Source organism: Neofelis nebulosa, chromosome 4 (genome assembly GCF_028018385.1).
Source record: "Neofelis nebulosa isolate mNeoNeb1 chromosome 4, mNeoNeb1.pri, whole genome shotgun sequence".
NCBI classification, from domain to species: domain Eukaryota; kingdom Metazoa; phylum Chordata; class Mammalia; order Carnivora; family Felidae; genus Neofelis; species Neofelis nebulosa.
This window is the reverse complement of record NC_080785.1, coordinates 45379628-45402056: the sequence shown is the minus strand read 5'-3', so window position 1 is coordinate 45402056 and position 22429 is coordinate 45379628. Positions and strand designations below refer to the sequence as shown.

The following is a 22429-nucleotide window of genomic DNA, read 5'->3' as shown; positions in this document are numbered from 1 at the left end:
CCTACTTCCTGGTTCACAGATGTCTGTGTTTTTGCTATGTCCTCGAATGGCAGAAGGGGCAAGGGGGCTTTCTGGAGTTTCTTTTATAAGGTCACTAATCCCATTCATGAGGGCTCCACCCTCATGACCTAATTACCCAAGGGACCCATTTGCAAGTACCATTGCTTTGGGCATTAGGATTTAACATATGAATTCTGGAGGGGACACAAAATTCAGTCTACCATAAGTAGATATTGCTGGATATCTGAAACTTTATTTATTATTGGGTTTTTTATTGAGTTTTAGATTTTTTACTTGTTTTACTCTGTACTGTTTGTATCAGATAGTTTTAATTTTTTCAACCAATGTTTTTGAGCATCTTATTTTGCTTGGTCTAAATTTAAAATACAAAGGTAAATTGCATTTGTATAGGTCTCTTCCATACATTATATCTTTTATTTATTAAAATTTTTTTAAATGTTTATTTATTTTTGAGAGAGAGACAGAGTGTGAGCATGAGCATGGGAGGGTAGAGAGAGAGAGGGCAGGCTCTGGGCTCTGAGCTGTCAGCACAGAGCCCAACGCGGGGCTCAAACCCACAAACGGTGAGATCATGACCTGAGCCTAAGCCGAATGCTTAACTGCTTGAGCCACCCAGGTGCCCCTCTTCCATACCTTATTATATTTGATCTTCATACTAACCTGTTGAGGTATGTGTTATTTTCCCATTTGTGTATATGAAGAAACCGAAGATTGGATCATTTATTTGTACTAAAGTCACAGATTTAAAAATTTACTAGATTTTAAGTTTTTTGATCAGAGGATAAGACTTGAAAAACAGGATTTTCTTCCTAACGTGATGCTTTTAATTACTAAATATGCCACCATCTGTGACTTGGACCATGGTTATAATGTCCTAACTGTAAGTCTATTTTTGCTCCTTTCTGATTCATTTTCTACTTGGCAGCTCTTGTAATAAAAACAAAGAAACAAGTAATCACAAATTAAATCATGCCACTTTCCAGCTTGAAATCCTTTGTGTTTATAGTAATATCAAACTCTTTACCAGTCTTTATAGTTCTCCCTGTATGTTCTGGCCACAGCCTAACATCCAGCCTCATCTAAGGACACTCTCTTCCTCACTCTGGTCTTCTTTCAGTTTCTGCTACCTGTCTGACATTTTCTGCCTTGAGGTCTTCGAGCTTGTGAAATCCCTCTGCCTGAACTGGTCTTCCCATCCTTAAAGTCTGGACTTTATGTATAGAATGATTAGGGATGTGGGGTCTAAACTCAAACTGATAGTTGAAATCCCAGCTCTCCTTCCAATTTGTCTGAATGATTTTGGAAAAATTTCAAAGCCTGTTTTTTCATCTACAAAATGGGAATAAAACTACAATTATAGTATGTAAGAATCAAATGAACTAATACCTAAAAAGCATGTAGCAATTTCCTGGTATACTCTAAGTGCCAGGTAAATTTTAGGTGCTATTGCTGTTTTCATCATTATTACATTTAGTACTACCACTGATGTCACTCAGTGTGGCTTTCTATGACCATGGTATCTCAAGAAAGAGCAACCATTTGTCTTTATTATGGCACCCTTTTTATTTGCACCATAGTTCTTTCTTGTGACTATTTGTTATTTACTTATTTACTTATTTTCTGTCCTTACCACTAGAATTAGAACCAGGAGCAGTATGTGTTGTTCCTTATTGTCTTTTCAGCACTTAAGGGTTTTTCAATGGATGAATAGATATAGTATTACCTTGAATCTCCTTGAGCTTATCAATCAAAGATAGTCTTGCACTGTCGTCCTCAATAATTCAAATCCTGATAAAAGGAGAAGGGAAGTGTTAGACTTGCCCACACATCATTTCTTCAGATTGGGGATTTTGTTGTGTGCCAGGGTGGGGAAAGGATTTCTAATTGTAGGCAGCAGAGATCAGACACTTCACCTCTTTGGGGAAGAGTTCTGGGTACTGCTGCCTTTCTTAGCACAACACCCCCCTGCTTTCCTTAATATAAAACACCCATGCCCAGTGTAAGCTATGAATGTGGACTGAGCCTGGCACTTCCTAGGAGGCATTAGGACAGGTGCCAATTGGATTTATCTTGCACAGTCAACCATCAGCCAGCCCCTGGTCAGCTGAACTGTTGGGATACTGCTAAGAATCCTGTACATGTTTTCCCTAGTGATAAATTCTGATAAATTTTCACACTAACTTTGGGGGACAGACTTGCCTGGTCATTCCTGAATATGCCTTGCTTCCAACTTTTCCTGCCCGTACCTTTAGGGACAATTTAACAGAAACTGGTGTGATAATCTTGTTATAGCACAGCATACAAACTGCTCACTCAGCTGTAGCCATAATAGCTTCCTCAGGGTTCCTGAAAGCACATTGCTGCCTTGGGGCCTTTATGCTCACCATTCCCTGGTCTTGGAATGCTCTTCCCACAGACATCTCTGTGGTTTGCCCCTTCACTTCATTCAGGTACCTTGAAATATATATATTTTTACATCTTGGGCCAGTATATAATTCTTTCACATGTGTTATAATAATCCCAGTTGTTTATGTATATCTCTTTTAAGATATGTAAGTTGTGACATTTGTATTGGAAAATGATACTTGAATAACTTTCTTTCTGTAGTTTTATTTCATTTTCTATATAAGAAATTTTATTCCTTAGGTGTATTCAGGCTGCATCTCAGGTTTTTCTACGTGCTTGTGGAAGCCTCTTCAGAATCTTTCTAGAACCAGAATGAATTACATTTCCTTTGAAATATTAGCAATGTACTGTTTATATAAAAATTTATAACTGTATCTAAAGTGACATCAAATTCTATGCTTAGGAAAATATATTTTATATAAGCCACTTTTTTTCATATCTGCTATTTGAAAGTTACTGGGTTAGTAGGTTCTGTGTGAGTCTAATCGGGCTTATGATAGAATCTCTAGTTTACATATTCTTGGGGGAAATAATGGTGATAGTGATGATAGTAGGTAACATTTATTGAGTCCTTACTTTGTGGCAGGCACCATTTTATGAATTTTACTGAAGTGAGCCTATTAAGGCACTGTGTCTTTTCACTTTCAGAATCTCAGAATCTGGGAGTGGTAAAGATCTTGTTCAATATTATGAATCCTGGAGGGAGCTTTTGTCTAATACTATTGGCAGATATTCTTACAGGATCCCCATGGAGGTTTACAAGAAGGGCAGGGCTCTGAGCTCCTGAAGGAGGAGCTCACATAACCCAGAAGGAACGGAAGCTGAAAGATGAGGACCATGAGCAGTGGTAGGAGGTGTGGGAACCACAGGAACAGGAGCTGGAGCTGGAGGTGTGGCTGATGGCCATCCTCTCTGAGGAAGCCCACAAGATGGTGTGAGAAGCTCACGCGAAGTAGGTGGCATCAGAAAAAACTGCTGAAGCAAGTAGGGGGCAGGATCGACATGCTGCAGGTGGAGGTGACATCCTTGAAGATATCAGTCATCACGTCCACACCCAGCCTATCCCAAGCATGAGCTCCACCTGCAGCTGCTGAACCCTACTAAGCCTGGGCCCCACAAGGGCCAGGAATACCGGCAGCTCCCTCTGCCAGGCTGTGTGCCCCACTGTGAGACATGCCCTTTCCTTGGACGAAGAGGACAAGGAGATGGGTATGACCCTTTCTGCAGAATTCTATGCCTGGACAAGCCCTGTTCCTTCCTTGGAAGGGTGTACCCAGAGGATGTGGGCCCTTGCCTGGACTTTATAATGCAAAAGTTCTTGATGCTGTTGTAAGCTGGAGGACAGCGAATGCTCACCATCTAGCCTGTGGCTCTGCGGATGCTGCTGCAGTAAGAGTGAACACAGTAAAGTTTGGCAGTGCCGACTTATGTGCACACACCTGCTGGTACCATATCTTGCTCTGTCACTTTGAGAGCCCCACCTACATCTCACCATCTTCTTAGCCTGGATCACTGTAGTGTGCAACTTTGTCACCTTCATCTACCACGTCTAGCAAGATCTGTTGCAGAAGAATCTGAAGCGAATGTTATAGGAGATCATAAAGCTGTAAAAGGAGATGCAGCTGGCCCAGTTCAGCTTCTTCCTCTGGGAAGCCTGGGGCGTTGGCTGGAGCCAGATGCGAAACGTCTGCCTAGGAGGGATAAATGGCCAGGACCTGGAGGCAGCACTGAGCTGGTACCAAATATCTGTCCCAAGACAAATGAAGAGATTGACAGATCTGTACATGAGAAGATGACCTGTGTTTCTTCCCCATTGTGTTCTATACCAAACACCAGGGAGCTTGGATCCTTAAACACTTCCATTGGAGTGAGGTAGTTCCCTGTTTCCTGAGGCAGCTAATTCTATGAATATCTGTAATTATTACACAATACTTGTTGTGCTCTCTGCCCTTTGCCGCTCCCTTGCTATTGTCTAATTCCTCTGCTATGTGATAGGCTCTCACATGCTTGGAAATAGTAACATATCACTTGCGGGGAAGTCCTGGCACTTTTGTGGCAACATCAGCCTGCATGGGGTATCCCTGAATTGGTAATGGTAAAAGCAGTGTTTACTCTTCCCCAATAACGCCTGTCTTTCCAGGTCTGCAGTGAACTCCTTAAGGACAGAGGCTCTTGCTTTATCCATGGTTTTATCCCCAGCATCTTGCATTGAGTTATATAAATGAATGAAAGAGTGAATAAATACCAGTCTGGGTTCAATATGTTGGGTCCCAAGCTTACCTTGGATAGGACCATAGATTTAGAGAATTGTAATATTGTATGCTGTTATCATCATTCTTCCTTTTACCGCTTTACTCCCACGCCATCTCAGTTGTGCTCTCTCCATTCTTAGAGCATTGAGCATTCAGTGACACTTGCAAAGAAAGGTAAAAGCTGTTTTATCTGACCATGGCCCTATTATCTTTGATGGGGAGAAATGAAACCAACCGATTTGCACCATAGGCAGAAATCAGACTTCAGAATAAGACTAGGGTGAAAGTAGGACAGAAGGACGCCCCAGAGGAAATGATATGGTAGCAGAGAACGTCGGGGTGTTTGCCATGCACTATGGCAGGCATACCCAGTGTATTTTATTCCTCATGTTGAATATATTGAAAGAGAGATGACTAGGAGAATGAGAGGAGATATATTTTTGGATTCTGGTGGAGGATGACAAATTGAAGTCCTAATAACCAAGTTAAAGGTGTCATATATTCATAGAATTTGTCAAGGACCATGGGGAATATAACAAATATTTCATATGTCTACATGTCATGCTAACTTAGCAAGATCTTAGTTTCCTTAAACAAGGAGACTGAATTCCTCTTTGTACTCCCAACATTTCTTTCTATGTGATTGTACATAACAGATGCTCAATAACTGATGAATTAAATAGAATAGGGGAATTGGTTCTAGATCTCAAAAAGTGTATAATCTCTTGGAGAAATGGAATATAATCATCTGGAGAGTTAAATAGGAATAAGAAAAAGTATATGCCATGATCAAATTGGAGTTATTCCAGGTATGCAATGTTGATTCAACCTTGAAAACCAATTGGTGTAATCCATGTAACTTTTTGTAATCCATTAATTTTAGTTAATAATTACAGTGTATTGTATTCATCATTAATCATAATCATACATAAGTATGTATCATAATGTAAGATATTAATAATTGAGGAAACTGGGTGAAGGGTGTGTGGGAACTCTATTATCTTCATAATTTTTCTGTAAATCTAAAACTGTTCTAAAATAAATGTTAATTAGGGGCGCCTGGGTGGCTCAGTCGGTTAAGCATCTGACTTCGGCTCATGTCATGATCTCACGGTCTATGAGTTCGGCCCCCGCGTCGGGCTCTGTGCTGACAGCTCAGAGCCTGGAGCCTGCTTCAGGTTCTGTGTCTCTCTCTCTCTCAGACCCTCCCCCATTCATGCTCTGTCTCTCTGTGTCTCAAAAATAAATAAATAAAAAAAAATTAAAAAAATAAAATAAATGTTAATTAAAAAATGCATGGTTGTATGTGGTTAAGTGCATGGTGAACTGTAGACTAAGTGTATATATGAATTTAAAGAGGTACAATATTGTGAGGTGGTTAAGATTAATAGCTAATCTTTGGATTAATAGCTAGAGTTTTAATTCTTGCCTGTTACTATGTGGCTAGATGACCTTGCAGATTATTTAAACTCTTCTGTAAAATGGGGATAACAAGATTTCCCCCATAAGGGTGTTGAGTTTTGAATGCAGAGTGCTCAATACAGTGCCTAACATGTATTAGGCTGCTGTGAGTGGTAGAGAAATAAAGATTTCTTGGGGTAGGTAGGATTGAAGCCAGGTCCTGAAGAATTGGTAGGATTTAGACAGGTGGGGAAAAAGAATATGCAGTATATATCATGAATTCTAGCTCTGATGTTTAATTTGCTTTGTGACCTTTGATAAGTCTCTGAAGTTCTCTGTGCCTAGTTTTCCGTTTTTTAAAAACGGGGTTGTTGTAATCACAGTGCTTGGTTCATAGTTGGTGCTCAACAAATAACAGTTGCTCTGATCATAGATGTAGTTACTGCCACTGCTGTTATCACTGTCATCATTGTCAAATTAGGGTAGGGGATGGACAAGAATTTGACTGTTTTTGAGCTGAGGTTTCAGTGAATGGAGGAAAACAAGATTTACATTTAGGGAAGGGACTGATTACAAATATAAATAAAAGAAATATTAGAAAAGTAGAAAACTTTGATCATGATTACGGTGATTTAGCTGGGTACAATGTCCAGGATGTGGGACTTTCTGCAGAATAAGTTTTATTTCACAACAGTATTCTGAAACAAATTAATAAATACCAGATAATACTTTTGCAGTGGCTTTTTTTTCTTACCTTGTAAGCAAAGCTTTCTTATTTTCTTCCTTTTTTTTTTTTTTAAAGAAGGACCCTAATTTGGGTGTTGCTATTGAAACCTATAAGAAACATAGGGAAAAGGACCATACTGTACACCTTGTCACTGTGACCACATACCTTTGGACTTAAATGTTATGTGGTTGATGTAGAAAACTGCAATAAAGCAGTAGAAATCCTATCTATAGGCCCCCCCCGCCCCCCCGCCAATCTTTTCCTTTTTATTTGGGTATTCATGTCGGAGTTAGTGATAATCATGTAGTTTCAGCTAGTAATTATGTGTTAATAAGCATTTTTTCTCTCTTAGAACGATACCGCATTCAGAGTGAACAGTTTGAAGATCTTTGGCTCATAACAAATGAACTTATTATCCGCCTTCAAGAATATTTTGAAAAACAGGGAATCAAAGATTTTGCATGTTCTTTTTCTGGAAGTATGCCCCTTCAAGAATATTTTGAGTTGATTGATCATCATTTTGAGGTATGTATGATCATAACTCATATTGTCTATAATTTTTCAATATATGGAAGAGAAAGAGATGCTAGAGGAAAGAATTCTAGTATATATGCTAGTAGATTGAGTGCTTCAAGTAGTTTTTTTTATGTGGATGATAGACTTTGTGTATCTGTTCCTGCCCTCTTGCCCATTTTGTGATCACTTGCAGACCTTAACAGAGTGCCTGCCCAGAGCTAAGCATGTGGTCTGGCTTCAGAACAAGCAGATTTAATTTTCCCACATGGAGACTTAACCTTTGACCCCAATAACCCAGTGTTAAAACTATTTGAGCTTATCGGCAGCCATTTGGCTAACTAATTCTAGCAGGCCATAAATGAGGTGTGATTATAAAGTAAAGTGATTTTTCCTTTTCCTTTTAACAAGCACACCAGAATTTCTGCATCTGAATCAGGGTTAACCACATAAACTATTCTTCAGTATCTGGCACAGTGGGCACTTAGCAAATGCTGAATGATTAAATGTTTAAACAAATGAGATTTGACAGTGACTTTGTAGCCAGAATATTTTTGCATTTCTTCTTTGGAAGTACCTTCAGAGCCTGCATTAGATTGTTTTGAGTATAATGATGGTATAAAATCTTCATCCTTTGAAGACTGATTTGATATTTGGAAATAGCCAAGAGTCATGTCTTGTGAATGAATTAGATAATGAAATTGTTTAAAAAATCTCATGTGTTAAAAAAAAAATTCACCAGGTTCAAATACTTATGTGCCCATAAATAGGCTCTGTAGGTGATTACAAAGAGGGGATTTCAAAAGTATTTTGAGCATTATTTATGGAAGCATTGGTTCTCTAGAGTAACTACTTTTTAAGTAATCAATAGGTTTTTGCACTTCAGTTTATAAACTATGATGTGTGACTGTGTGTGTGATAGAGAGAAAGAATATGTCATGTAACTTGTCAGTCACATGAACATTCATTCTACTTAATGTTCAGTCCCTCAGACATTCTAAGAACACTGACTTTAACCTATAAAGACTTCTTTTAGTATAGTGTGAAAATGCAGGGTAAATTTTAGTGCATAGAATCCAATTACAAATAACATTTGTTATTATCAAATAAATTGAGCTTACTTGGGTTCTCTTTCACCTATGCTGATAATATTTTATAGGACAGTGTGCTTTTGACCAAATCACGGCACCAAAACTGACCGTTTGGGGAATATATTTAGGTATTGTAAGGATTGAGATCCTTTGCAGTCCTCTAGGATTTATTTTATTTTATTTATTTATTAAAGATGTATTTTAAAAATTCTTGCTTTACTGTGCAAAACTGGGATCTAGTGGTTTATGGAAGGGTCTACGAAAAGACCATATTAATTACATATTTGTAGTATTTAAAACAGAAAATATTAGATTCTGAATGGCTATAAGTTTGACACAGTTTCGCCCCTTCTTTGCTGTCTAGTAAGCCCCTGGAGATTCCACATCAGGGGCATTTCCTTTCTGGGGAGGGATTTAGGGAACATGATGAACTACAGGCACTTCCATTTGTTATAGAGTTTAAAAGGAGCATCGTTATACTTCTTTCTCTCTGGCCCTGCTCTCTGCTTTTTTAAAAAAATACATGATTTTAATCTTTGAATCAAGATAGTTTTTGGAATCCAAGTGTCCCTTAGTGTAAGCTCCATGACGGCAGGAATTTTTTGTCTGTGTTATTCATTGCTATAATTTCTAGCACCTAGAACAGTGCTTGGCCTTGGGATCAATAATATTTGTTAATTGTGACATATGAAAAGAATTCAATCACTGATGTTTGGTTATACATTCAGTGGAATGATAACTTGGCTGATGTGTCAGTATTGAAATTTCATTTCTTTTATAATTTTTTTCTTGTGTTTCATGAATGTAATGAATAAAATATAGCTGGAAATTATACAATTAAAAGAGTGAATTATTGATAATTAAGCTAATCCTCTTTTTAAAAAATTCAGTTATTTAAAAAATTATCATTTAACTTTTGGTAATGAAAAGTTTTTTTCCCTTCAAGAGAATATTCTGTGATTTAGTTAGTTACTTAGTGCTTCTGAAATTGGAATCAAAAGACATTAATAAAATTTCAGGCTTTTTATTTTTAAAATCACGTGTCTGGAGAATACATACACTTGCAAGGGAAGTTGGATATGAGAAATGTATACTGTAAAAGCATGATTTCTGAACACTTTGAAAATGCTGTTTATTTCAGGACTAGTTTTTGACTGTTTTGTAAAGTGGAATTAGCAGTTCACATAATATGATTTCATGGAGTGTTTCTTCTACCCTATGACCCTGATTAGCTTTATTTTATTTTAATAATATTAAACTCAGGGGTTATAAGAAGAGTCATAGTAAAAAGAGTCTATTTCTGATTCTCCTCCTCCTGCTACTCAGTCTCTTTGGAAGAAACTTTTGGTGTTCAGTTTCTTGTTTATCTTTTTAGACCTATTCTATGCAGTCTCAACTATGTTAATGTACAGATTTCTTTTTTAAAAATTCATGAATGGTAACAAATTATAATACTATTCTGTATTTTTTTGCTTTGTTTCAGTCACTGTATCTTTGTATAACATTGCATATCAGTACTTAGTAGTCCTGCAAAGTAGTCTTTATTATTTAACCTGTCCCCCATTGATGAGTATTTTCATTATTATTAATATCTTACTGTAATACTGAAATAATTCTATGATGAATATACTTGTATGTACATTATGTTTTGCAAGTATACCCCTAGGATAAATTCCTAGAAATGGACTTGGTAGATCAAAGGTATATGTCTGAGAGCTATATGTATTAGCTTTTCTATAAATTTTGCCCTTTTTTTCCTCCTATTGGCTTGATACTCTTTTTCTTACTGTTTTGTATTGGATTTTGGTCTTTTTCTCATTGATTCTTAGATGCTCTCTAGCTATTATGGGCTTGACTTTTTGTCTGTGTGGTTATTGCTATTATTTTTACAGTTTTCTCTCTGTCTTGTCACTTATGTTTCTTTTTTTAACTATATAGAATTACTTTTTTTTAGTTACAAATATATCAGAGGTATGAGTATGTGTGTGTCTGGCTTTTGGCTTTTTTGTGTTTTTAATTTTTTTAAGTTTATTTATTTATTTTGAGAGAGAGATATAAAGCAGAGGAGGGGCAGAGAGAGAGGGACGGAGAGAGAATCCCAAGCAGGCTCTACACTATCAGCACAGAGCCTGATGCAGGACTCAAACCCACTAACCGTGAGATCATCACCTAAACCTTACCCGACTGAGCCACCCAGGTGCCCCTGGCTTTTGGCTTTTGACTTAGAAGGGTCTCTTTCATGCCAAGATTATTGAAAAATTCTAATTTTTCTAGTTCTTTTATTGTGTCTAAACTTATTCCAACTGATTTTACTGTAAGGAGTAGAAGAGAAATTCTTATTCTTTTTTCTCATGTATTCAATCAGTTATTACAAGACATTTATTAAATAATCTTTATTTTCCCCAGTGATACTGGGTTATCTTTACTGAGTTTCCACTTGACCTGTCCTACTCTGTTGTCTGTGTATGATCTATGTATCTATCTATTCATGTACCAAATATTATAGTTTTAATTCTCTTAACTCTGTAATATGTTTAAATTTCTGTTATTACTGTCTTTCAAACCTTAATTGCTATTGCCTGTATTCTTGCTTTAAAAATGTTTTCTTGGGGCGCCTGGTTGGCGCAGTCGGTTAAGCGTCCGACTTCAGCCAGGTCACGATCTCGCGGTCCGTGAGTTCGAGCCCCGCGTCAGGCTCTGGGCTGATGGCTCAGAGCCTGGAGCCTGTTTCCGATTCTGTGTCTCCCTCTCTCTCTGACCCTCCCCCGTTCATGCTCTGTCTCTCTCTGTCCCAAAAATAAATAAAAAACGTTGAAAAAAATTAAAAAAAAAATGTTTTCTTGTACACATGTAACCTGAATTTAAGAAATTCTTTATTGTAGTTGCGGATAAACGGTGAGAAATTAGAAGAACTGTTATCTGAAAGAGCTGTACAATTTCGGGCCATTCAACGCCGACTATTAACAAGGTTCAAAGATAAAACACCTGCCCCCCTCCAACACCTGGACACCTTGCTAGATGGAACTTACAAGCAGGTAAGTGTGATATCAATTACAGTTTTTCACTACTGGATATAATTTTTTCTTTCACCCTAGAGTCATGTACTAGAATAGCAATATAAGGTATTTCTTCTCTATGTACTATGGAGCAACAGCACACAAGCTTTAAAATCAGAAAACCCTACGTTTAAAGTCAACCTTTGGGACTTTCAAACTATGTAATCTTGAGTAAGTTACATAAGATCCATCATTTTCCACATTTTACTTTCCAGACTTATAAAGATTTTTGATCGCTTATGTGAAGCAGCCAGCACAATGCCAGGTGCATAGTATGTGCTTGGTAGATAGCAGCTGTTATGCTCAGTGTTATTGTTAGACAATTCTTGGTGCATTTCATGATTATCACCATAGTTCATTAATTGTCCTACTGGCTTACACTTCCAGTATTATGTCAGTTGATATTTTGAAATGGCATTCTTAAACAGCTCTTTGTTCTAGTTCAGAAAGATCTTTTGCTTCTTCTTTCTGATTCTTTTTTTCCATCTGATTTACCTTTTGCATGGCTAGGGTGATCTGACTCTCATTCTTATAGTATTATGTCACCAATAGCTGTTCAAAATTATCATCTCTGGGTTAAAGTCATAATTTAAAAAATTTTAATTTTACGGGTAAGACCTCTGTCAGTTCCACTATAACAAATTCAGCTTTGAATGACTAAAATACCTTCTTATGTTTCTATACAATATCACTAATGTGTTTCAAAATCAGTGTTGGTAGTATGAATATTCTGTTGATATTTTAATTGAATTTTTTATTGAGATAGCTATATATTTAATTGCCGTTTAACAAAAAATACAGATAGGTCTCATGTATCCTTTACCCACTTTCCTGAAGTGGTAATATTTTACAAACCTACAGTATAATATCACAATCAGGATATTGGCATTTCTAAAATCCATGGATTTTATTCAGAATTCCATAATTTTACTTGTACTAGTTTGTGGGGGGAGGTGTGTTTTAAGTTCTATACAGTTTTATCACAAGTTCATGTATCCACCACCAAATTCAAGATATTGAACAGCTCCATCACCACAAAATTCTCTCATGTTGCCCTTTACTACCATCTCCTCATTGCCTTCTACTATATTCTGTTTTTTAAAATTTTATTAAATATAATTTATTGTCAAATTGGTTTCCATACAACACCTAGTGCTCATCCCAACAGGTGCCCTCCTCAGTACCCATCACCCACCCACCCCCACCCTCCATCAACCCTCAGTTTGTTCTCAGTTTTTAGGAGTCTCTTATGTTTTGGCTCCCTCCCTCTCTAACCTTTTTTTTTTTCCTTCCACTCCCCCATAGACTTCTGTCAAGTTTCTCAGGATCCACATAAGAGTGAACACATATGGTATCTGTCTTTCTCTGTATGACTTATTTCACTTAGCATAACACTCTCCAGTTCCATCTATGTTGGTACAAAAGGCCAGATTTCATTCTTTCTCATTGCCACGTAGTATTCCATTGTGTATATAAACCACAATTTCTTTATCCATTCATCAGTTGAAGGACATTTGGGCTCTTTCCATAATTTGGCTGTTGTTGAAAGTGCTGCTATAAACATTGGGGTACATGTGCCCCTATGCATCAGCACTCCTGTATCCCTTACCATATTCTGTTGACCTTGAAAGGACAAATCAGATATTTTTTTCAGTTAGAGGAAAGAATAGCTTACTACTATTGATAAAATAGTTTTTTTTTTGAAATGTTCATGGTTATGTGAAAATTAGAAGCAATTTGAGGGGAGAGTCAGTAGTAGCAGTAGGGTATTAGAACACTGGGCTTTGAGTGCAAAGATTCCAGTTCTGTGGCTTTTGGCAGTTTCCTGACCCTTTCAGATCTTCACTTTCTTTCCATAAAATGGAGTAAATACCATGTTGTTACAAAGAGTCTTTTTGGTAATACACGTGGAAATGCTTGGTAAATTGTTCTATAAATCTTGCCGGCCAGTTTCCTTTGTGCTGGAGCCATTCTGTGACTCCTGAGTGAGTAGGCACTAATGCTGCTCTTTCTGTTCCACACTTCTTTTCTTCCTTAAGTATGCTTTTCATTTTGGTTTGTTTTTCATTTTCTTTCTTTTTTTCCTCCTCTTCCTTCATGTCTCTTTGGTGACTTAATCTGTCTCATTCTTAGGCCATACCTGCTGTGCTTGGGGCTAAAGATAAACTGCCTCTTGTCTTTAATGATACTGATTTTGTGGACACAATGGTAGAGGGGTGTTTAAAGGAATTTGATGAGGTTGCTTGATTTAATACTTTCCCTGTTTTCTATATAGCGAGACTTCCTTTGTCTTTTGTATGTTTAAAGTGCTGGGCTTTTTTCATTTTGTTTTGTTTGTTGTTGTTGTTATTTGTTTTTGCTTAGTCTTAAGGTTGGGTTTTTTTTCCATGATTTGTAATATTGTAGACAAAATGATCAAAACCATGGGTTTTTGCTTGAATCTATAGTTTTAATTCATTTTAGATTAGATTAATTCATTTAATTATTTTTAGATTAAAAAAGAGAATGAACAAGCTTTTGAAAGATGAATACTATAAGGAATTTGACTTAGTTTTAATGTAACTTACTACTCAATTTTATTATATATTCACATTAAATTATAGTGAGAAGTTGATTGTTCTCTATTTTAACTCCCTTCAGTTAACTTTTAATCATGTAGTTAATACATGAGTATAATTTCCTGAAGAGAAGGATAAGATAATACATAGTGCTAAATTCTTTATCATGGCCCTTTATCATCTTCTCAAAAATGTAATCACTTTTATGTTTTTGTGTCTTTCTAGACCTTTCTTTTTTTTTTTACATTCAGAAATGAAGTACTGTTTTGTCAGGCTAAAATAATCCATAAATAACATCATGCTGTATGTATACTTCTCTTTTCTCTTTTTCTTTTACCAGTATGTATTAGAACTCTTTCCATATTGATGTATAGATCTACTTCTCTATGTGTTATGTAGTATGTAGATATTCTGTAGTAGGGACAAACTACAGTTTATTAATGAAGAGATCTTAATAGTAGTTTTAATGTTGAGCCTAACAGTGAGAAAAAGTCCGTTTTAGACAAGTCTACTGTGACCAAACAGGGATATAACATAATTCACTATCACATACCTTCCGTGCCTAGTGTGGATTTTTCTTATCTTTATACTTTGCCTGGATAGGGGGCATGATTTAATTGGCAGATTAGCCAAACCCATGAAATAATGAGCCATGTTAGAATGTGATCTTACTTTCCATAGCATGACTGTCAGTAGATTTTTAGAGAGTTTTCCTGGAGTGCCTGGGTGGTTCAGTCAGTTGAACATCCAACTTCAGCTCAGGTCATGATCACTCAGTTGGTGAGTTCAAGCCCTACATCAGGCTTGCTGCTGTCATCCTGTAAGCACAGAGCTCGCTTTGGATCCTCTGCCCCTCCCCTGCTTGCAGTCTCTCTCTCTCTCTGAAAATAAATAAATAAAAATAAATTAAAAAGAAATTTTCCTAATACGGCAGTTTAAAATTAGATCTGTTGCCTATATAGAATCCTAGTTTTCTCATGTGCAGGGAGCATTTAATTTTTTTGTTAGTCCTTTTGTGGATCTTAGTGCCACTTTAGTTTGATCAGGGTCAGTAAGAGAAGCACTCTGAGCCGTCCAGTTAAAGATTTACATTTTATTCCATTTGTCATCATGTATTTGGAAGATGCTGTATTGTCAGCATTTAATGAATGGTGATCACTGGCTCATGTGAAAATAGAAGCAGAAGCCAGTGTCCTCCTAAAACTAGTGTGTAAACTCTCTGAAGGCAGGAACTATTTTTTTTTTTTGCATTATTCATACCACTATATTTTTAGGATGATACATTTCTTGCCACTTTATAGATGCTTGATAAATATTTGCTCTGTGAAGGAATTCTTTATTGACACTAAGATAATTGCTGAAACTGTGTTTTTGATAAGGGAAGCACTACAAAGAACAGACTAGTAGATAATTCTTTGAGTTCAGGCTCATGAATCATTGGGATGGTTTATTCTAAAATCCCCAAAAGCCACTAAAGGAAACTCTCTTCTGTCTTCCTAAATAATTTAGTTGGAAGATTCAGGTAAACTGTACCAACTTAGAAGGTTTTATAGCTGTAAATTCCTGACTGAGAAAATATTTTCTCCTCTTCTTCCTCCTCCTCCTCCTCCTCCTCCCCCTCTTCTTCTTCTTCTCCTCCTCTTCCTCCTCCTCCTCCTCCTCCTCCTTCTTCTTCTTCTTCTTCCTCTTCTTCCTTCCCTCCTTCTTCTTCTTCTTCTTCTTCTTCTTCTTCTTCTTCTTCTTCTTCTTCTTCTTCGTGAGTATGTGTGTGCCAAAGTAAATTTGAAAGAATTATAATTGAACTATCTCTGTGCAGGTACGACATTGTTGAGATTGAATCCTATCATATTCTAAGTGGCATAAGAATTAATTGGGCCTTTAAGTATTAATGTAGGTCCAGAAACATGAGAAGTTTGATTCTCTTCATGTCCTATTTATATAATTGTCGAGTTCTTCCTCTTGGAAGGCATTTTTTTTTCACATCCTTTGAGCAGCTAGGATAGGATATAGAAACATAGAACTAGAGGAAGTTTGGGGGTCTTATGGGTACTAGGTGGTCTAGGAACTGCTGTAGTTTCTAATAAAATTCTTAGGACAAACTGAAAGTAAAGACCGAGGTCCTTCAATGATTGAGTATTGAGTTGGCTGTAATATGAGTTAGTTTGTATAGTATATCCATTTATGTAAACAGTCAGTTTATCAGTTACAAAAGTAGGTAAGGCCAGGGCACACAGTATAAGATCTGTACCTTTGGTGTTTAGCAGAAAGTCCAGGTACCACTAGCTTGCACAGTGAGCCTGTGAAGTAGGCCTCTGATCTTTAACCTGAGGTTTAGGCGACTTATTATGGTCCACAAGAGTCTATAAGAGAAAGCCACTGCTTCTAAGGGTGCAGGAAGACATCCAGAATTGTTTCCTTTAAATACATGCTGATAAATACTCTAGGGTTTCAAGTGGCATATCTGATGTATCCTTGTGAAATGATTAAGAACTCTATGTCTAGAATTAGCTTGTTTTACGTTTCAGTTTTGTCTCTGTGACTCTAGGTCAATTACTTGAACAGACAAAGAGGAAACAAAACCATTCCTAAGCCTCAGTTTTCCCACCTGTAGAATTCTGGCTCTTTCATGGGGTTGTTATGAGGACTGACATGTGTAAACATATAAATTGCTTAGAGTAGTGCATGGTACAGAATAAGCTGTTAACAAATGTTAACTACAACTCTAGGGAACTGTTCTTCATTTTTATTTTTCTAATAAGTTATGCCATCTCAAAAATGGCACTATTCATTTTTCAGACAAAAGAGGTTATAATAATACCTCGTCTTTCTGAAACTCTGCTATCTGGCAACTTCATAAATCTAGACCTGAGGTAGGAATCAGGAAGATCCTGTGTCCTCAGGGGCATCCTCACACTCCTTTAGGTGTTGTTTGGTTCCAGAGAGGATACGAAAAGGGAAGGGGCATCAGGATCATGAAGCCAAGTAGCTGTCTTTCCTGAATGCATGGTTTCACCTGATGTATTCCTAGAAGTAAAATAAAAAAATATTTCACACACACACACACACACACACACACACACACACACACACACACCTGCACGTGTACTTACACTTATGTATTGCTTTGTAGAAATGTTGTATCAAATTATAGTTCCACAAGCAGTATATGAAAATGTCTGTTTTCTAGGTATTATTGTTTGATTTTTATCATTTTTAACTGAAAAGAGAATTTGATTATTGTTTATCTTTCTTTGCTAACTAGTGAGGTTGAATATTTTTAAAACGTTAATTGGCCACTTGTATTTGTTTTCTAGTGATTTACATATGTAAGTTTTCTGTTCAATAGTCTATCAGGTAGTTCAGCTTTTTCCATGTTATTTTGTGTATATTAGAAGTGGCAATCTTTTATCATACTTTTGTCATGCATAAAAAATACATGTATATGGGTTGTAATCTCTCCACATATAAAAAAAGTTTTACCAATTTGTCATTTGTCTTTTATTTTCATTTATAATGTTTTTTTGACATATAAAATTTAAGAAGTATTTACATAGTAAAATTTATTCATCTTTTTCCTTTAGGTTTCTATGCCTAGCAAAGCCTTTCCCATGCCAAGACTACATGAATATCAACATATAATTTATTGTAGCATTTTTATGCTATCAATCTTTATATATACTTGTAAAATCCATCTGGAATTTATTATACAATTTAGTGGGAATCTAATCTCCCTGCCAAAAATGGTGAGCGAGTTGTCTCAGCCCGTTTATTACATAATCCATTCTTCCCCTGCTGAGCTAAAGTACTACCTGTATCATTTATTGATTTTGCTGTATAGCAAACCACCCTAAACCTTAGTGACTTAAAACAACAGTAATTCATTGTTGTTCATTTGGGCAGTTCTGTTGATCTGCCCTATGCTTGATTGTTCTTGACTGGGCTCAGTCATGTGTCCATCAGATGGTGGCTCAGCTGGAGACTGGATGGTCCGGGATGTACTTACTCACACATTTGGCAGTTCGCTCACAGTTTGATGGGATCATTGTGCCACATGTCTCTTCTGGCCTAGCAGGCTGTCCTGGGTTTATTCACATTGTGGCTACAGGTCCCAGTGTACAAGCACTCTTCAAGTCTGTGCCTGTGCCATGCCTCTAATTCCCTATAGGTTTTGTCCAACCCAGATCAAAGAGGTAAGGAAGTAGACTCTCCCTCCTTACTGGATGAGTAGAGAATTGTGGGAATTTTTATAATCTATCCTACTTTTTTTCTTTCTAACATATACTAAATTAGCAAAATGTTTTTGAAGACAGTTATTTTTCTTTCCATAACCCTTGGACTTAGGTTTTCTATACTTTTGACTTCCAAATCTAAATTTTTATTGTCATTATGGTATTATGTATTCATAATCAATGTTGGTCTATGAACTCTAAAGATAATGTATAATTAATTAGGTTGTCAAGAGTTGTTAAAAGCAAACAGAGCATCTGTGTTGTTTATAGGTTTGGGAGACTGCCTGAATACTTGCCTGTATGCTTAGTTATGGTCCGTTGTTTGGGGGTGGAATCCACCTGTCCAGGGTGGGTTTTGTGGGCATGCAGCCTGCATAGTCACACACGACCCTTGTTTGGTTTAAAGCTCTGTGGTCACCATCTTGAAATTAATTCTTAATGCTTTTTGAAAAAGAGACCCTCTATTTTCCTTTTGCTTTGGGCCCCTCAAGTAATGTATATGGTCCTGGCCCTATTAGAATACTAATTTCTGATGAGTAGAGTAAGACAACTGGGAGTTCAAATATAGAACAGAGTTCAAAGAGAAAACAGCTTTATGACCACTACTCCAAAGCCAACTGTAAGTTTCCCTGAAGTTGAAGAAAAAGGAATACAGCTCAAGGGTTTCTTTCTGGGAAAGGCATCTTGGTTAACTGATGATGAATGATAAGGCTTTTCTGAGTATCATTTGGCAATTAGTTGTCTCTGGGCATGTTGTGAGTACCAACCTCTTTTTAGACTTCTAGCAGTTACTGGCTCCAAGATGTGCCATCAATGAGTTTTGGTACACAAAGGGGTTGGCCAAACCCCTTTTCTCCTCTTTTCAACTGGAAGTCATTTCCTTATCTTGTATTTTTGATTGGATAGGAACCCCACAACCTACATCTCCACATTAACATTTTACTCTTACCTTTCCTACATAGTATCTACCTTCCATCATATTGCACTCCATTGAGGGCATCTACCTGGCACTCTTTCTTGAGGTCAGCCTATGGCTGAAGCAAGGAGAGGAGACTGGGGCTGTCACTCTGAGAAGAGCATCTTGTGATCCTTACATCCTCCAGTGAGTGAGGACTTTCCAGTTGCCCACTAAAATTTCAATAATTTATTCTACAATTTGGAAAAAAAAAAGTCTTGCTTTTTGAAAAAGATGTCTCTTTTTCTTCTGGCTCTAACGGTACAATGTTGAAAGAAAGTAACCATGCCATGAATCTCTTTTTGTGAGCTGTTAGAAATAGATTTCCTCATTTGTACAATCAGAATACTGCCTGTCAATCTGAATATATTTTGGAGGACCTAAGAAAAGAAGTAAGGGAGGGAAGGGGAATTCATGTTTACTGAGAATCTGTTGAGACTGAGGTAAATTTCATTTATTACTTCATTTAATAATCACAGTCATATTATGAAGGTGGCATTATTGTTTCCAAGAAGGGATCCCAAGTTATGGATAAAGAGCTTGAGACTCCAAGCAGGATTAAGCAACTTGCTCAGTGTTACACAGATATTAAGCCATCTATGCCAAAGTCCATGCTCTAGTATGTCATTTGACATGTTTAATCATTTCCATGTGGGATGTAGACATCCTAGATTTTTTTTTGCAAAACCACAGTGAGATCGAAGAAAAAGGAGATTCATGCAAATTATTTGCACATATTCATATTATATATCAGTGTATATTCACGATCATCCAATATCCATTGGGTATACACCTATCAGAAAGGGAGCAAAGTCTTCTGGAGAGTTCCCCAAAGTATGTATTGCATTTGAAACTTCAGTATCAGACGAAGAGGTAGCTTTGTTAATTTATTAACTTATACTGAAATTAGATTTCTTTGCTATCAAATTCTAATGATTATTGCCTTTTGCAGAAAACCTTTGGAAAATAAGTTCTCTTTCATGTTATAAAAATTTCATGTACATTTGTTAGTCAAAGCAGGACTGATTGGTTGAATTGAAATCGAGGAGATTTAGACTTGCCCTACAGTTTGGCTTGTGTTTTGTTGCTTTTATGTGTACTGGTTTTCTCCCCCTCCCACTTGAACACTAACCCTCTGTTGTAGCAGAGGAAAAATGTTTACTAATCTAAAAGTTTGTGTCAGATGACATATGTGTGATGTAATGACTGATAGTCATTAGTGTTCTAGAAAGGCACTTGGCTGATTTTTCTCTTCTGCAAAACAGAGGTTGTATTAGGCATAATTTTAAACAGAGATCCTGTGGTTTGGAGTTTGCTATTTGTTACTTTTTCTGTACTTAAGACTTCCTTCCACTTTGTTTATTTGTATGGTATTGATGTTAAAAATCATTTTAAGTCACGCAGAAGTCTAAGAGTTTTTTGGTCCATGACTTTTTAGATGAGTGTGATTTTGGCTGATAACACAAAGGAGTATGTGATAAAACGTTCAGGCTTAGTTTCCTCCTTGCCACTGGCAAGTAAAAACAATACACTGATAGATTGAGAAGGAGGTATCAGGGATATGGTGATGTTGCAGCATTTGTTTTTTTTTTCTAACTACTTAAGAGCTGAGAAGAAGTTCGTTCTCTTATGAAGGAGATAGAGTAAACAAGTGAGAAAGGGACACAGAAATTTATAGCCATATGTTTGGGGGTAAATGGAAGTGGTAAGTTAAAAAATGGACTTTGTATGTTTTTACCCCATAATGCTACTGTTGGCTATTTACCTAAGAAAATAGTTCACGAAGGAAAAAAATATATCCTACACGTTGGTCATTTGTACCATTAATCACTATAAACCAGCTTTTCATGGCTAGAAAATTATTGGGTTTATTTTAGTGCTACCATTTGATATGATCTCATTTCATATCATTATTTCATTTCATTATTTAAAAAACTAGAATAATAGAAACATTTCAAATAATTGAAAAAAGCAGATTAATATGTAGTAACCTTCAAATAATGAAATAGATGTATCTATAGTAGGTGAGTGTGCAAAGATTTAGAAGGAATTCAAAATATTGAAAATGATGTGCATTTGTTTTAGATGATTTTAAATTCTTAAGCAATTTTCCTTAATATTATGACAATTTGATAAGCATGAAAATAATTTTTCACAATATGTGAATGTTCTTAATACTATTGAACTATATACCTAAAAAAGGATGATACATTTTATGTACATTCCTTGTATTTTACCACAATTTTAAAAAATAATAGCTTTTTAAAAAATTAGATGTGATCACAAACTCCTGGTCTTCAACGGTATTTTTCTGAAGGAAATATTTTCTCTCTCCCCTATATACCCTATACACTTATTTCCCTATTCTCTGAATGCTTAGAACTTCGGATTATTGTTCCATACATGAGTTAGTTTATTTCTATTCAGTCAAAAGGGAGCAATTAGATAACTGAATGGTATGCTTGAATGAATACATGAGTAAGGATGAGGAGTGTCTTATTCTGACTCTGCCCTCACTAGCCCCTCAGTGAAAGTAGCGAAGTGTACAAAGCTCATCTAAAACTATGTAAATTTTTCTTAATCTAGGTCAGAGTGCAATCTAGAATGTAATCTTCGAAGTGTGTTTGTTATAAGTTTATCACTGATGTATTCAGTATATGTGTGTGGCTGTAAGATCTACTCCGACAAAAATGTAATTCAAGTCACCAATACAAGCCATGTATGTAATTTTAAGTTTTCTTGTAGCCACATTTAAAAAAGTCCGATGAAACAAGTGAAATTAATCTTTTTTAAAAAATTTAAAAAAAGTATTTATTTTTGAGAGAGAGAGAGAGAGAGAGAGAGATAGAGAGAGAGAGAGAGAGAGAGAGAGAGAGAGAGAGAGAAGATCAGAGAGAAGGGGAGACACAGAATCCAAAGCAGGCTCCAATCTCTGAGCTGTCAGCACAGAGCCCGAAGCCGGGCTCAAACTCACGAACTCATGACCTGAGCTAAAGTCGACACTTAACCGACTGAGCCCCTCAGGTGCCCCTTCAAGTGAAATTAATCTTGATAATGTGTTTTATTTAACCCTATATATCTAAAATATTATTTCAACATGTAGTCAAACCAAATTATTGAGATATTTTGTATTTTTTTCATAGTAAATCTTCAGTGCACGATTTATTTGGAGCACATTTCAAGCTCTGAATAGCCATATGTAGTCAGTGGCTACCTTAGG

At 36.5% G+C, this 22429-nt stretch overlaps 1 protein-coding gene across 9 annotated transcripts in view; it reads left to right on the top strand.

Annotated features, from left to right (window-relative positions):
- Positions 1-22429, top strand: part of BBS9 (Bardet-Biedl syndrome 9) — a 458930-nt gene that overhangs the window by 239359 nt on the left and 197142 nt on the right. For all 9 annotated transcript variants that reach the window (XM_058724629.1, XM_058724625.1, XM_058724627.1 and 6 more), the window contains 2 exons: positions 7160-7332; positions 11294-11446. In XM_058724629.1, the coding sequence (XP_058580612.1) occupies positions 7160-7332; positions 11294-11446 (326 nt within the window). The remainder of the gene's footprint in view (positions 1-7159; positions 7333-11293; positions 11447-22429) is intronic.